General features: G+C 44.8%; 1 protein-coding gene across 1 annotated transcript in view; it reads right to left on the minus strand.

The window, feature by feature from the left end:
- LOC149369622 (uncharacterized) overlaps positions 1-17,196 on the minus strand; it is a 51,391-nt gene extending 34,195 nt beyond the window's left edge. Inside the window, exons 1-4 of the mRNA XM_089576032.1 lie at positions 16,995-17,196; positions 9,867-10,069; positions 5,662-5,848; positions 3,405-3,536 (exon numbers count right to left, since the gene is read on the minus strand). Of these exons, the coding sequence (XP_089432158.1) occupies positions 3,405-3,536; positions 5,662-5,848; positions 9,867-10,069; positions 16,995-17,196 (724 nt within the window). The remainder of the gene's footprint in view (positions 1-3,404; positions 3,537-5,661; positions 5,849-9,866; positions 10,070-16,994) is intronic.
- Between the last annotated feature and the right edge of the window lie 698 nt (positions 17,197-17,894).

Below are 17,894 nucleotides of genomic sequence, written 5' to 3' on the forward strand. Positions count from 1 at the left end.
TCTCGCGAACTAGGCCGCCGTACTACGACTCCAGTTTCGCCGCACTCGCTGTCTCCGACAAAACTCAACGCAAATCACATTCGGAGCGCATTACTGGCGCGTTTCTTCTCTTTTTTTGGTAGACAACTCGGATGCCACATTCTTTACTGCCCCTTACAGCAAAGCCGCGTGTGTTCTCTCGCCAACTAAAGTCCCTATTGAGAACTAGGCCGCCGCCTTACGACTGCAGTTTGCCCGCCCTCACCGTCTGCTGCAAAACACAACGCAGATCGCATTCGGAGCGCATTACTGGCACGTTTCCCTTTTTCTCATACCAAGCTCATTTACTACATCTTTTACCGCCCCTTGCAGCAAAGCCGCGACTCTGCAAGGTCCGCCGTTCCAGTGCATACAACCGCGCCGCCGGAGCGTGTTAGGAAGAACATGGCGGACGACGCGAGCCGCAGGGGAAAGGGCGGTGGGAGAGGAGGGACTTGTCGCGACTTAGCAAAGCTGATCTAGGGACTTTAGGCGCGCCTAGCCGCTGGTAGTGAAACCACGTCCAGGGACAAAGATGAAGAAGGAACGCCCAGCGAAACTGAAAGCCTTAAGCTTATATGGAAGAGCGCTCAGCGGTTCTCAAAGAATCCAAGGCTCAGCTACGGAAGGCTCTCGAGTCACTACCGCTTTAACCAGAGCTAAACCACAGTCAATTCTTTAAACCTGAAACTTCTGGGAATATTTCCGTCACGTTTCTGAGGCGTTCTTGCCAATCCTGGGTCACGGCGATGGCTTTTCGACGGAACGAGCTGTGTACACTATCGCGTTAAAAGGCTGTAAGCGTTGCTTTTAATACGGCGAGAGAATATGATCTTAAGAAACATTTCAGCATTGTCAAAGTAACATATTTCGGAGCTATGACGCTTGCTTAGCTCAACTTTATTAAGAACAGAAACCGAACGCTTGCTTTCTATCTGGCATGACCGAACTTAAAACCTCTCAAGCGATGCACTCACTGTGCCGGGTGAAGCTGTTGTCTGCACTTGCGTCACGAACCATGCGCTGCCGATGCGATCCAATTTCTCCCACCACTTTTGAACACAGGGGCTTATAAAGGCATTGATTTCGCCGCCTGTTTTAGCTGATTATCTGCGTTCCTTCGGTATATGAGTTGTCTCTATCTGCTACATAATGTACTCACTGCCATGAAGCGATTGGCTTTGGGCCGTTACTTGTTGCCAGTAGGTTAATCTAACTTTGGCGGAAGCGGCCGTGATGCTGTATGCTCTATACGTTTTCCTTCGCATTGTAATGTCGGTATTGTACTTTTCTCAGTTCTCTATCTCGCCATCTCTTCTAGATTTTTTAAATAATTTTGACGCAGTATTATTCTCGACTGCCATGAGAATGCTTTACTTGTCACGTTCTTTCTCTTCCTGGAATTTTTTTGTTTTCCTGTTCTAATTTTTTGCATCATTCTCGCCGCTGCTTTTGTGCCTTTTTACAAGGTGCCCAGGATCCTGGGTAGCAAGATGTAGGTTTTATGTTTTTGTCTCCCGTCTCCATTCGGTTGAAATAAAGATAATGTATTAGTTCATAATTTTAAACGTACAATAAAATCCTAGACCAAATATACATTAATCCACATCCTCCATATCCATTACTGCCCATATGCAGTTTTCTGTATGTACATCTAAGAAAGGCTTGCTGCTTGTTTCAATACTTTCAAATGGAAAAAAAAATATTCAATAGAGCTGTCCCGTATATCACTCCAAAACCTGCTCAGTAACTGTCCCTCAAAGTAAAGTTAACAAATTTTACTTCCTAGAAATTTAACCGAGCTCTAAGGCATGCCGTAGCGCTGTCTTCGAATAAATCTTGAGTGCTCGGGTTCGTGTAAGTGCGCACACAATATGAATTTAAGGGCTGTCATTTAGAGCGCGTCACAATGGAGCTGCCGCGATGCCGACCCGCTAACTTTAGTAAGGTAGTTGAATGCAACAACCAATAGCCGTCATGGTGTATGTCGTGAAGGCGCCTAAAAATAAGCGAAGAGTAATACATTACAAAATTGTTTTTGAAGGTCACAAGTGTCCGCTCCCAATCCAAGAGAGGGAGGGGTGTGGGGTGGCAGCCAGGACTACAGAACGATTTTTAATACGATAGCATGTAATTTTCTCTCTTTCAAAAACCACCCGGTTTCTCCGTAACGAAATTCCCTGATTCGTTGAGAGGGTCCTGACGGCATCAGCACTGCTAAGTATGAAAATGTGAGGACTAGAAGGTTCCAGTACTTCCCATTGCATTATTAATGCAATCCACTAATCCGCCTCACCTTCCATTCATCCAACACCTTAATCCTAACAGAATCAACCTACTAATACCCACTAATCACATTAATCCACCCAGAATCAACCTACTAATACACACCAATAACCTAATCCACTCACTAATAGAAACTAATTTACATTAATCCATCTTCTAGGATGAGCCTACCTCTGAAATTTTGGGGGGTTCTTTGAAATTTTCGGGGCGAGCCAACTTCCCAACACTGTCACAACTTCTTCGTTAAGAATGGGGTTAAGAAGGCTTCTGTTTGAGACCTACGTGGCGTTAGGCTTACGACGAGCGAAAGGTTGAAATGCGAGAAAGCTGCTAGGAGTTCTTTGAACCTCAGAACTTGCGCATAGGTAGAGGATAGGTTTTTTCTTCATATGTTAAGGACATAACAGTGAAGTATCACATTACAGTATTACATGAAGTATTACATGAAGTATTACATTACAGTATACATGAATATTTTCCCAAATAATTACTGTCGGTTCAACACACCTTTTTATGCCGACCAGGCTGAGGAATTCCTTTTATCCCACCCCATTGTAATTGGCAATAAAAGTTTTCACGTACACCGGCAAGCTAGCAAAGTTTTTTCCCCCGAAAAAACCCGTATGATAATTGTGATGTTCGCCGCTGGTTTGGCAAAAAAAAAAATCTCGGACTCTCCCGCATAGTGAGGGCCGCAAGAATGTGGCGACATTGCCAAAGCTACTGCAGCCGTCTACACACTGAACGCAATTTTCAATGATTTTCTGCTCTAAAAACGACTCCTGACTGACACGTGCCATAGCCTCTTCTAGCGCGTTCGCCTACCATAAACGGGTCATTGTACGTTGGGGACACTTCCGAGAACTTCGACATCCACTTGCTCGAGCGAACTGTACTTTTCTGAGCGGTTTCCGAATTTTACCCACTTGGATTGAGGAAAGCTTCGCATCAGCTGACGACTGACTTTGTTTTGCAGGTGCTGACAACAATTTCACCAATCATGCAAATTATCTCTATGTCTACGGTCTTAATTTCACATGCCATTTTTTTTTATATAGTGCTGGCATACAAAAGCGGTATAATCAATAAATACTACTCACATTTCTGGTTCCCACTGTTGTAGTCACCTTGTTGGTAGCCCAGCTCAAGACCGGCTTGTAGAAAAGCATCACTGGCCACCGTTTGTATAGTTGGAAAACTCACTGGAACTTCTCCGCTGGTTCCTCTGACAGCTGAAAAGTTGTTTACGTTGCTTTCTTTAGTGCCCATATCTTGTAAGGCAATTGCTGTATAGCAAGGTATCTGTACGACCCCTCTGAAGGCACTGAAAGGTTTATAGACTTTGTAAATCTTACAGATCGCTTGAATTCTAGTAAATTATTGCATTCATGTGCTTATTCGTAGGCAATATTGACTGTCAGAGCTTCATAGCAACGACTGTTCCTGGTATGCTGATCAAAGCAACAGACAGAGCGAGCCCTGATATATTTCAGCAAGTCGCTGAAGTATTTGAAGCTCTCCTCGCTACGCAAATCTACAAATAAATCTACAAAGCGCACGGGTTTCGCACTAGAACGTCCATGAAATATTGGCATTTGTTTGCTTAAGTTGCTGTTTTGAAATATTTGTTGCGGTTGGTCTTCTTCTGATGAGTGACCAGTGCTCTTATCGTAGAAGCAAAGCGCTATACGCGTAGAAGCTTTTGTTTGTGCAATAATTCCTGACAACGCTAAGCTTCAAATAGGTAAAATCGGTGAAAACAAGGCATGTCTTAGCAATACGTACAAAATGAGAGAAAAAATAACTCATTTTCACTTGAGATGAAAGCGAAAGACACGTTAAAAAAAAGATGACAAAAGCTTACGAGAAGAAGTGAAGAACTACATGCACACACACACGAGTGCGGGCTATTTTTACGTGTGCTTTTTTACTTCGTCTTGGGAGCTTTTTGTGCTCTTCTGTGAAAGACATTCCTTACCAGTTCACCCAAAGGCATGTGCTAAAAAGAATAGTAGCTTAGCTCTCTACGGATTCTGAATTTTGACCGGCCTTTTGAACTACAGCTTGCACAGCACTGTGAGAAAAGCGCGCAGTTGTGATGTGGTGAAAAAACATTGCCCTCGATTTAGCTGCTGTAGCTAAATTTAATGCGACGTAGGAGAGCAGTACGTCTGCCCTTGTTTAGCTTTGTTTACCTAATGGAAGTGAGTTGGCGAGCTGGTTTTCCATTCTGACAATGAAAACGCTCAATAAGACAAGGACGACAGAATAAGAGATGCATACAAAACGCTTTGTATATCTTTTTCTGTAGTCCTTGTCTTTTTGTGCGCTTTCACTGTCACGTTGTTTACCCGTTCATAATGTTGAAAATTCGAGTTGCGCCCAAATGTTCTTGAAGTCACTCTTGGGCTTGACTACTGCGATAAGCCAGCCCATCTGCTAGCTGCGATTCGAGTCGCCATTCTCTCTGTTAGCCGATAAAAAAAAACCACGTGACACGCCGTTAGAGTGCACGCTGGCCGGGGAATTCATCAACTAAGCGTTTCTCGCTCTTCCTATGTTTCTGCATCCTGTTTAAATGATGATGATGGTGTCCTCAGGCTTAATGGCACATACCCACGGCGGGGGATTGGCCAGGGTGCATAGCGGATACAAACGCACACATGTAACAAGTTTGTACTCTCTTCGCTGCTCTTCTTCGGCTTCCCGCCTCGTTATATCCGCTGCATCAGTTCATTCACGTTGGCGCTCTCTTCTTTCGCGTTGGTGCTCAACTCAGCTGCACGCCGTCCGGGTTCGGAATCTGTCGAAGGTCCGGCATTTTGTATGGTTTAGCGTTTACTGCACTGCATGCTGCTGATGATGATGATGTTCTCCAACTTAATGCCACATGCCACTGATGTTCCGCTGGTGGATTCATCCTTCACCTCTTTTTTCTGGCACTTGAATGTGCACTCAACTGCGTTTCTCGCTCTTACTCTTCAAACCCTCTCTCCACTCGGCCGCAGCTGGGGCGACGTTTCTACGGGTTTGCCCGATGAAAAGAGCGCATTTGAAAAACCGAAAGGCACAGCGTCGACACAAGACGATCACTGTGGAGCACACGGGCGCTTACGAACTTAAAAGCATTCAAAAGAACGCGCGCGATGTGTGGTCCTGAGGAAACTTATCAGCTGCGTCAACGTCCGTGAAGTTGTGTCCTGTGCTCACTCTGTACCTCTTCGTCACGACAAATGTCTGTTGTCTCCCGTATTACCATTGTGAACCCCATCTGAATGGGTCTGGCTGCATAAGTGCTCTAAAGAGGAATTCTCGTGAATATTCGCCATAGTTATAGGCCGAATGTAGGTCACCTACCAGTGTTGTATCCAAGGTACGACGTTTCAAGGTTCACAAAGTAGGGTAGCACGTCATTGTACGACCATCCTGTTGCGCCATAGGTGGACGCCCATGCGTCGTAGTCTCGCTTATCTCCCCTGGAGTAAATGATGTAGTTGATGGAGCTCGAGCCGCCCAAGTCTTTCCCTCGTGGATACCTGTTAATCTGAAAGGTAGTAATTTCAGAATAACTTGGGTGATCGGGTAAGACCAGTTCCATTTCTCGATGCTTAGCAGTGAACAGGAGATGAAGACAACAGCGATCTGAGTGCAACTACCAGAGTGTTCAAAGAGCGCAGACACTCCATTTTGCAGATGCTCCATTGGCATAAGGCTTTATGCCAATGGAGCAAGAATATGTGAAGAGGACCGAATACACCAGGTGCTGGTGCACTGAAATCTAGGCGCGTATCCACGCTACACATCTCGGGGTAGTGTATTTTGGAGGGCAGAGTTTATTGAATTGCCCGCCCAATTGTTTATGCCTTAGTACAAAGAAACTCAAAGAGGTAGAGCAATGTTTGCAATGTCAGTGAAGGGAAAACCTGGTAATAATTGTACTGCAGGGTCTCATGAAGGAAAAGCTTTTAGAATTCATTAGAAATTGAGCTTCACGCAGAGTACGCAAACTGAAAGGCACAAGAAATACTATTATCCAAAAATTAACAAATCATATGTACCAGAAAAATTCAAGGGCAAATATTTGATGGAAAGAGCGCGTATATATTCATGCGCGTTCTCGTGTGCAAAAGTTACAAAAAAAACAAACAAATCAAAACACTGACGTGAGTGCAGCTAAATTTCATTTGAGTTCAAAAGTTATCATTTGCAGCAAGGAACTGGTTATCGAAAGCGCAGTGACGCAACACGAGGCCAACTGTCACGAGCCCAGACAAATACTGTGCCGCGAGCCATGAAGGAAGCCCAGAAGCGAGAGTTCAGCACCCTTTGTGGCACCCACCAAATGACCTCGACGATCGCTCAGGAATATGGATCTGAATATAATGAATGATGACGTCAGATGCTGGCAGCATAAAAGTCCTGACTGAAGGTAACTCTCACTGCTATCGCTGAACATTGCGCATCAGCAGAGCGGACATGCTGGTTGCCGAGACGAAATCTTTTCCTCTCGACGGCAGTTAAATTTATTACTCACACAAAGCACTAGTCACACCGTAAATCCCAGCAGTGGAAATCAGCCTGTTCACTGTTACTATCACTTAATCGTAAACCAGGTTCCCTCAGCGGAACTAAAACCTCTTGTTGTTTTATTTTGTTTCGGAAGCAACACTACGCTAGGTGTGAGCGATTTCGCGGAGCCCTGGAAAGCCCCAACTGCGCATGCGCGAGGAGCGAGTGTGAGAGAGTTACTGCGATATTTCCTTTCCTCAAATATAATTCTCATTTCCTTCATTACTGCCCCTCTTTCTCTTTCTTCTTTCACTCCACTTCCTCGCTGCCTGTACGGTGCGGTTCAGGTGTCCACCGAGATGACAGAGAATTACTGCGCCATTTTCTTTCCTCAAAAAGCGTTGCGTTCAAAAAGCAACGCATCGCGCCGAACGAGTGGTGGCGTTCCGTGGACTCCCTGGCAGCGCTACAACACGCTGTCGCATTCCACTCCTAAAGGCGAGGCTTAAGCGTCATTAATTAGCAGTGAATTAGTATTTGGTCATGAATCAGTAATTAGCCATTGGTTAGTAATCTGTAAATACTTAGCAATTAGTACTTAATTATGTGTGACGTCATCCAGTGGTGGCGTCACCAGTGTCACATAGGCAGTCAAAGTGCTGCGGAAAAAGCTTTCGCCTCTACGCATTTTAGGCAGTCAAAGTGCCCCCTGAGATGCCGCCGCCGAGCGATTGCCGCGCCATTGCTTCTGCAATTCTACTCGGGATGGCCATTGTTCAAACCACAGCCAATCTTTTGGTCGGCACCGCATTTCTTATGATTTAGTACGGTTGTAGCCAGCCAGACGAATTTTACACTAACTCTAGACTTCACATTTGACAAGTTTTTCAAGCCATGGAATATTGATGTGCAAGCACAGACGAATCGCATTTAGCACGTTCGTGATAACCGCATTACGTGTACATTCCCGGTCACATACTCTTCCGGTGATACTCTTTTCATAGCGAAAATTTGGAAGGACTTTATACGTATTTCAGCATACATCATTGGTGCGCTCGAGAATTAAGCCAATAAACCATCCAATCTTGTTTATGAAAAACGCGAGAGAATTTTAAACGCAGAAGAAGAGTGCGTCTTAATATTTGGCCACAACTGTATCTCCGCGCACCTCGGCGCTAAAGATAAGAGGAGAAATAGGCACAATTTAAAACCGGTGATTATGGCCAAGAATTACCTAGAGACAAGAAAATATTGGCAAAATTTTTGTACTTGGCATGTCTAGCCGGTCCCATATTCGGTGCTACGTTATAAAGCGTTCCTCATTCAGGCACATCAATTACAAACAGCCAAGAAGCACCAGTGAGCCCTGGCATTGTTTACTCTAGCAAAAACTGCTCTCTCACGCATTGACACCGTCTTGCTCGCTCCCGACCTGAAGAAATTTTCCAATTTCATCGCCTCTTTCCCTCTCTTGCTCTGACGCCGGAGTTTTGCAGAGGCAGCTGTTAATGGCAGGCAAACCCCGGGTGATCATACATTTCGAAGAGAAGATAATTACGCTCCGTGCCAGTGGATGGCGCTACTGCGCACGCGGCAAAGACAATCGCTGGCGGTGCGTGCGCCTATTACGGAACGGCGGGGGATACGCACCGCGCTTTCGCGTGAATCACCGCGTTACCACGACGGCTCTTAAAGGTGGGTACAGACAGCGCTACAAGAAAAAAAGGCGGACAGCATCGCAGCAGAGGCAAAGCACAGTCAAAGCCACGCTGTAAGTGACGATGGAGGCGAACTACTCGCGTGGGTTAGAAAAGGTGACGCCTAGGTACTGCGAATGCGACTTCATTTACTCGTCACAGGTGAAAGTGAAGCATAGCAGATGCTGAGAGCAGAGGCCGATACTGTGCAGACAGCATACCGAAGGATACGGAAAACTTTAAACAGCTGCGGGTGCAGCACCACGATCCGACTCTCACGGGCTTGTAGTTGAGTATGCACTGGAAACTGAACGCACCGTTCATGCGGATAGACAAGCCGATGGTGCGTTTGCCGTTCCCCGATAGACCCGGCCGCACTGAGTTTTGGAATTTACTCGGCATAGCATAAATAGTGTGCCCTTTTTCTTCCATCAGAGTGAATTCCGTTACGTTAAAAAATTGTCTGTGGTTTGACCAATGGCCATCCCGAGTAGAATTGCGGAAGGACGGTGCGGCAATCGCAGCGGCAGTGGCATCACAGGGGGCATTTCGGCTGTCTAAAGTGCGTCGAGGCGAAAGCCTTTTCCGCCCCACTTTGACTGCCTCTGAGGCACTGGTTACGTCAACACTGGGTGACGTCATACATAATTAAGTGTTTATTGCTAAGTAATGACCAATTATTCATGAATGGCTAATTACGGATTAATGACTAAATACTAATTAACTTCTAATTAATGGCGCTTAAGCTTCGCCTTTAGGAGTGGAACGCGACAGCATGTTGTAGCGCTGCCAGGGAGTCCACGGAACGCCACAACCCGTGCGGCGCGACGCCTTGCCCTTTTCGCAACGCTTTTTGAGAATAGGAAATGATCCAGTAATTCTCTGTCATCTAGGTGGACACCCGAACCACACCGTACAAGAAGAGAGGAAGTCGGAGTGAAAGAAGAAAGAGGGGCCGTAATGAAGAAAATGGAAATTGTATTCGAGGAAAGGAAAGTGCGCAGGAAGTGTCTCACACTCGCTCCTCGCGCATGCGCAGCTGGGGCTCTCCGGGACTCCGCGAAATCGGTCACACCTAGCGTAGTGTTGGTTCAGCAACAAAACTTGAGTAGTCTACATTTGAAGGCCATAGGTGGAACGATGCCCAGCGAACGCGCTATAACATTTCCCTATGCGTGATTTTCCTCCTGCATAACGCCCGTCGTCTGCAAGGCAAGCGTCTGCCTTCTGTTCTCAACTAATATTCTTGCGTGCCTGACTTTCTGACGACGCAGATCCCAGTTCCGCAGTTATAGAAATTCCATTTGGTGCCAAAACTCGGGTCTCTTCTTTTCCAAGCCACTGCAGGCTACTCACGTTCCCGTCGTAGAGAAAGCTGGCATTCTGCTGCGGCACGCTTGTGTATTGCCAGTCGAGCGATGTGCGCTGCAGAAGCGGTGCGAAGAACGGCACCTGGACCGCCGAGTCTTCGAGGCCGCCGGCCTCCAGGAGCAGCACGGTTCTGCTGAGGTCCGCAGAGAGGCGGTTGGCCAAGGCACACCCTGCCGAGCCGGCACCCACTGCACCAACATCATGCGAAACATCTCTCAGCCCCATAATAAGGCCGGCACAGATTTGTGTACAAGGCGCCACATATTTATAAATGGTAAAGGGTTTGTAGGCATAAGAGGGTTTCTATTTTCTTATGTTGCTTCCAGTCTCTGGCTCCCAATAAAATTTGTTGACACACAAAATTTTTCTGTCGCCCAAGTTTTGTTTTAAAAACTGCTTGCGCGCGCCACAAGATACAGTCACGTACAGCTTTCTTGGATTTTTTGTAAGGCAACTGCGGAGCATTGTAGGCTACCGTTATGAACATACTGATGGCAGTTTCCTGCAAGATTTCCTTTCCTTGCTAAGATTGGATGATCCTTTCTTGATAAGAAAACCAGAGCAAGTCTCCAAGTTTTTAGAAGAGCAATGCCTGCAAGGGGCGAATATTTTCTCAGTAGACTTGAAAGACATACTGCTCTTTGCCACACAATCTGTTGCTCGAGGCAGTAAAAGAAAGCATTGAAGCATTAGGAACCGTAAGGTTTCAAAATGCCTGTGGCATTAGCTGTACAAGCTTCCTTGAAGTGTTGAAGTGTTCTACCTACGCTCCACCATCATAACCTTCAATGGAGGGCTGTACATCCAACAAAAAGGAGTGTGCATTGGATCATGCGTTGCGCCTGTTCTTAGTGACCTGCTTCTTGGACATTATGACAGAAAGCTCAAAGAGGCCCTGCAAACCAGCAGCTCGCTGAGAGTCTTCCGTTGTGTGGACGATTTTCTGATCGTCTTCAAGGCACCTAATTCAGGACCCCAGAGGAATGTAGAAGATATTTTCAAGATATTCGCAGAGACTCTAAAAGACTTTACTTTAAAAAAGGAATTACCTTAAAACAAGCAACTCTAGTTGCTTGACTTGCACCTCTTCATACGCCCGCAAAACATCTGTTGGTGCTACTCTCCACGCTCAAGGAAAGGCATCATGCCATACCTTTCAGCACAGTCCAAACTAGTTAAAAGAGCAGTAGCGACAAGCGCCCTGAAGAACGCCCTCAACAGGGCATGTCATCATCGCATCGATGAAAGCTTCAAGGGCCAGCTGCAACGATTGCGCACTGCTGGGTTCCAGGATGAAGTTCTCCGTAGTGTTGGCAACAAGATCTTGAAAGACTTCCGGCAAGAGGCCACAAGGACGCAGGAGCACGAGGGAAAAGAAACAACTATTGTAATTACGTACGTTTACGGCGTGAGTCATCCGCTAAAGAAAGCCTTCGGGCCGTAAGATGTCAAGTTGGTTTTCTCTGCGCCAAACAAACTGGAAAAACTATGCAAGCTGGTCAACCGAGTACATACGTTGCCAAAGCAGTGCGGGAAGAAACATGAAAAAGCTTTCGTTGACTATACAGAGTACGTCGTCTGCGTTATTCCATTATCGTGTGAGTCATCATACATTGGACAAACTGAGCGCTGTTTGAATGACAGGCTCATAGAGCATAATAGAGACATTAAAGACGGCCCAAAAAAGAACTTGCCTGAACACGTGACCACTTGCCAGTGCACTGCCAATTTGTCGGGTCAAAGGTACTTAAACGCTACAAGAGCCAGCTTGAACGTGAATTATTTGAAGCGTATGCCATTCATCAACGAGGAGAGAAGCGCGTCAGTACTCATTCTATTAACTTACAAAGAAAAGAAATCAGATTCCTCGATGGCTGATTGCGAACAAACTTGTCACCTAGTTTTAATGCTTTCATGTTTTTTATCATGTGGGCGAGATATGGGTCTCTACATATTGCCTTGCTGCAATAAACTTATTTCAATTGATAGTCAGCGCCTGTGTTTGTGTCCTCTTCATGGTCCCGTCTGTTGCGCTGTTTTTATGCAAATATGTTGATTGTAATGAAGCAATCTTGCGATGTGCGAAAAAATAGCGTTCATAAGCAACTTCGCTTAGCAGAAAAAAAATGAACTTGTCCAGAATTTCTGCGTATGCGTTCTTGTCAACAGGAAACCATTGCTTACAGTAAGGAGGGTTATTTAGCGCACTCAAAAGCCGGAGGTGGCCGTTGACTTCGCATAAGGCATACAAATGTGGCTTATGTCGAGCGTCCTTAGTGCAAAAAAGAACAAAAAGTGAAGGGAAGCCCCGTGGGTAATGAGGTTTGTTACGGACTAATGCAATTCGCGACACAATTCTTGCTTCTGCGACTGAAAGTTTTCGGAGGTAGGAAAAAAAGGCCCCTTTAGAGAGTGAACAGAAGAAAGCTGCTTGTTGGAGGTGAAGAATATCACTCAGCTGTGTTTTTCTGAGGACTGCGGACCATTAAGTACTATATAACGTCAGAAGAAGAGTCTAGAGCGAGCTTAATAAAAAGTATCTGCCCTAATAAAAAGCAAATAGTAGCGACGTGCCGGCGCATTCTTTTAACGTGTGTGGGTCAGTACCTGCGCCAGAATCTTCCTGTATTCGTGCAATCAAGTCAAGCCCTGCGAAAATTGGAAGAGTATTGAAAGAAAAATTTTCCTTAGGTACGTGTGGCTAAGACTAATTATCAGTTCATTCGCTTAAATGTAAAAAAAAAACCCACAGTCGATTTCGTTACATGTGTTACCACGTGGAAATGAAGGAAGGTAACTATCCAGGCAACATGGCTACAAATAAAGCGCGACGTAAAAGGCTATGTCATGTTCAAAGCGCAAAAACTAACGGGGAGTATCACGCCATAAGCACTTACGCCACACTTGACGAGATGGTTTTGTTTAGTGGTTTGTTGGATTACGTGTCGCGGAGCAGCATATGGGCTAATCTAATATTATGGTGGGACTAATAAGGAGGCTAAAAAAATAAAAGCGTCTCGGCTCGTACTACTAATTATAACATTTTTAATACGATAAAAATGAGAAAAATAACAAGTAGTAAGAGAGAAAAAATTAGCATAGCAAGAAACAAGACCCGACAAAAATAAAAAAAACTTATCGGTACTCTCTCTGCCAAAGTGTTTGATGTCAGTGCAGGTGAAAGTTCCCTCCAGGTGGTCGAAATTTCCGGAGTCCTTCACTACGGCGTCTCTCATATCCTGGGTTGCTTTGGGACGTTAAACCCCATAAACCAAACCAATCTCTCTGCCGAAGGTGTTAAAACGGGTGTTCAAAATACTTATTGTATAGGAACGTAAATATCGATTATATTGCTGGGGTTAGCTAATGAAAATTAATAGGCACAATAAGCATGATGAGAAGCCAGGACTTCGGCAAGTTCACTCCTCAGGGGCAGATGAAGAATTTCAGGAAGGTGGCGGAATGGTGGCAGAAAAGCCTGAGGGATTGCTTCGGTACCTTGCGGCATTGGGGGGATGACTTGAGGTTGACCTGTGACAGACTGTGCAGTGCAGGGCTCCGGAATAATTTTGGCCAGCTGGGTATTTTTTACATGCACTGACATCCAGCAACGCACGGGCGGTTCTGCATTAGCCTCCACGGAAACGCGGTTTTCGCCCAATTATTCACTTGATGCAAAATGGGGATGTGCTCTCAATTTATGATTGTCACACTGAAGTCCTCGAAAGAATATAAATCATCTGCTAGCAAACATATCTTGCCAGAAATACAAATTTGATTTATCTGCTCTAAGTGAGACATGGCTTAAATAAGGTGAAACCCCATCCATTTCTGGGTAAAAACTGTGCAGTTTGCCACAAAGCTCGTGTAATCGAGGGAGTGAAGTTGCAATATTTGTAAAGAAAAGCATTGCTTTTCAGGCACAATGCACTGTTAATATGAGCAATATCGTTGTAGAAGCTTTATTTATTAAATTGCAGTGTGGCCTAATAATAGGTACGGTATACCGTCCTCCTGGCTGTCCGACATCAGTATTTATTGATCATTTTAAAATGATGTTATCCACAGTGATAAGCAAACACACCAGTCTTGTTATAATCGTAGGTGACCTTAATTACGTCTAACAACTGGTGCTGCTCAGTACCTTTCACTTCTGGAATCTTTTAATGTATAAAACCTTATAACAGAATCAACTGGCATCACTTGACACTCTAGTACATTAATAGACTATTCATTTCCCAACATAACCAGTGCTATCTGGAAGCTGCCGCGATGGCTCAGGGGTTATGGCACTCGGCTGCTGACCCAAAAGACCCGGATTCGATCCCGGCCGCGGCGTCGAATTTCGATGGAGGTGAAATTCTGGAGGCCCGTGTCCACTTTAAAGAACCCCAGGTGGTCGAAATTTCCGGAGCCATTCACTATGGCGTCCCTCGTATCCTGAGTCGTTTTGGGGCGTTAAAACCGAACCAAGCAACCAGTTCTCTCTGGGCTCGGTCTATTCTGAGCCAACCAATAATCACATGTTAATTATTTTATAACCAAAACTTACCTGGACGATAACATAAACCAAAAATCTGCTAGAACAGCCGCTAGAGTGAATTATTCCCTACTACGTATATATGGTTGGTTTATAGGGTTTAACGTCCCAAAGCGACTAAGGCTATGAGAGACGCTCTACTACGTATATATCTACAGTTATTGACTTTCACAACGAATACGATGACGACGTCAGTGTGGAATACAGCAGATTCATCAGTTCTCTTCAAACGGCAGTTGTTAGCAGCTCGTGTAGCACTCCGGCAACTAGATACCTTGCCCCTATTTGCCCATGGATTACAAGCGAAATCCTTAGTGTACTCAGGCGAAAGGAGTGTTGGCATCAAAAATGGCAGCATCATAAGAATAATATTCAATACCAAAATGAAGGCAAGCATTTCGAAATCTTCCAATCTCCCTCATGATGAAAATAAAAAAAAAGCTATTTCTCTCTCATTGACCATTGACCATATTGCGTCTAAACGTGGATCAGCAAGCAGCTGATGCTTTTAAAAGCTATTTCATTAATGTGGGACCACCACTCGCAGCGCAAATTACACAAGCTCCCAACCCTTTGCAGGTCATAAGTTCTATTGAGAATAGTTTCGTGGTGGATGACATTCAGTTGGACGAAGTGACTGTAGCAGTGTATGCACTAAAATATACACAGTAGCTAGGCTTGTCAAAATACCTACTAGATTACTTAAAGACAACATTGACATATTAGGCGTTCATTTATTGCATCTTTTCAATCATTCATTAATCTGCGAAACTTATCCTGATGAACTGAAAAAAGCTAAAGTAGTATCTATATACAAGGAAGGCGACCGTTGCGGTCCGAGTAGTTACAGGCGTATATCTATTTTAAGTGCACCTAACCCGATCTTTTAAGAAGTCCACCCTTCACGCATTATTAAATTTATATCTAGGTACAATCTTCTTAAATGACATTGTTTCAGAAATAATCAGCAGGGTCTGCAGTTCTTAGCCTAGCACAAGTACTAAATACAGCTCCTCGTAAAAATAATACTGTCATAGTGCTATGCTGAGACATCAAAAAAGTCTTTGAAACTGTCAGCCATGCAGTGCTACTTTATTAGCTGTACAGATATGGTTTCAAATGTCAGATATATAAGCTGCTCAAAAGTTACTTCTCATACCGCAAGCAACTGACGACGCTAAGTGATTTCCTATCTAGTTTGCAAATAGTCTTCACAGGTATAAAGCAGGGCTCAGTCCTCGGGTGGGACTTATTCACCTTTAAGTAAATGATTTTCCTTCTGTGCTAAAGTACTCGAAAGCTGTCATCTCTCATGTATGCTTTTGACACGGTCCCAGTCTTTGTCGGACGCTCTATACAAGAAATAACGGCTAGCATTAATAAAGAACTGAAAAGTGTTTCTAGATGGTTCATTGCTAATCAACTAACTTTGAACATAAGCAAAGCAAAATATACCGTCTTTTGATCGAGAAACAACGTAATCAATCTTGATGAATTGAATATTTCTTTAATGGTACAATACTAGAACATGTTCACTGCTATGAATATCTGGGTGTTTATTTTGATTCAGATATGCACTTTAAAACGCAAATTATTCAAATCTGCTCTAAAATGGCACGTGGTTATTTGTTGTTTAGAGCGGGAGAATTTTTTTACTATGAGATTTTACGCATGCTCTATTTTTCGTTTGTGCAGAGCCATCTAAACTAGTGCATAAAGGCATGAGGTGGCACATATCGGACACACCTTGTTCCCCTTGTGCGTCTACAGAAGTGCACATTACGGACTCTGACGTACTCAACTCCTTCACAGCATACCGCCCTCTTATTCTCGCAAGTTCATGTGCTCCCAATTGAATACTTATAGAAGTTAAAGATTTATAAAATAATTCATACCATTATACAAACGAATGAACCATTTTCACTGAACACGTTTACAATGTCACAAAGAAATACTAGGGCAGCAACAGGCCACAGCTTTAACTTATCTGCATGCCACGACTTATATGGGAAAAGGTTACTGCAGTTCAGCGGCGCTCTCAAATGGAACGAATTGCCTAATGGTGTCAAGCAATCTACCAAATTCATTGCTGATCTCCAGACGTTTATGCACAATAAGTAATGAAGGCTCCTTGTCTTTACTCATGTCTGGTTGGTCACTTTTCTGGTGCTCTTACATGTACTGTAATGCATATACTTCTCTGTGTATTGATGTGTGCGCTTATATTTTTCTTGAGGGGATATTTGTAACCTTGGTTCTGTACTGTACTGCTAAAGTATTTACTTTCGTGAGTATGTCTTCAAATATTTTGTTGAGTGATTTTGTTGCGTAAGCAGCATGTTGAACCTATTTGTTATTCAGCCCGCCACTAGCCTTTTGCTAGGAGTCCAAGAAGTTTTGTATTTCATATCCTATATAAATAAAAGTCAGGGGATAAAAATGAAAGTCGGTGAGGATGTGGGAAGGGACATCGATGCTAGCAAAGTGTTTAATAGACAGCGCCACTGCAGTGGCCTAAGCTATGGTTGGGCCCTCGGCTAGGATAGAGGCCGTTAGAATAGGGTTGCAGGTACTTTGGTCCAGAGCTGCTCCTACGAACCCGTCGCCGTCCGAGTAGGCTGCCAACTCCCCATGCACTTCATCTCTGTGTTTTTTTATTTTTTTGTGTATGCGCTGAGCCCTGGCCAGGCGGCGGCCTGCGTGCAGCTCGTTGTGCATGCTCTTGTGGTACTGGGGACACCTGCTTGTGGTGCTAGATCCAATCCGAGAGTGCATATTTGGATACCAGTACTCACAGATTTTCCGGTGTTCCTACTTGTTTCAGGATCTCTCTGCCCTGCACGGTGGTTCGGAACCTGAGCTTCTTTGATCTAAAGACGGCGTCACGTAATTCGTGGAACGTATTATGCAGTCCAACGGCTGACAGCCTTTCATTAGAAGTACTGAAGGTGAGGCTAAGCTGAACAGCAGCATGGCGACAAGCGTTTTAGCTCCCTCTTATGTCGCTATGCAAAGCGTTCGCTGGTGTCGCTTTAAAAAGTTGTGCACGAAGAGATGGACGCCCGATGCATTGCGCAGTTCTGCAGAATGGCCTGGCTCTTTCACTTCTTTAAGGCACAGTTAAAGTTTCCACGCAGGCGTCTCCTTTTCCTAATAACTATCAGTAACGCGGAGGAAGACATACACTCTGTGGCTTCAGCGTCACTCGCTGCCTTACCGATACGATGCAGCCTCCACAGAGCAGATACAGTCGTGTCTCAAGCTATGCTGACTTGTATATAGCGTCGCAGTGCCGTTCCGGGGCATGGAAACTTCATTGCAAATTGCCGAGTAGCGCTGAAATGTTGATGCGAGCCACGGAGTGAGTCGGAATATGAGAGCTAAAGCTCGCGGCATTTGCATGGAGAACAACTTTATGGAGAAACTCGGGCGCAGGACGCAGCGCGTAAACGAGCGGCTATGTCCCTCAACCG

This window comes from Amblyomma mixtum, chromosome 1 (genome assembly GCF_055824585.1).
Source record: "Amblyomma mixtum isolate Tamu chromosome 1, ASM5582458v1, whole genome shotgun sequence".
NCBI lineage: Eukaryota > Metazoa > Arthropoda > Arachnida > Ixodida > Ixodidae > Amblyomma > Amblyomma mixtum.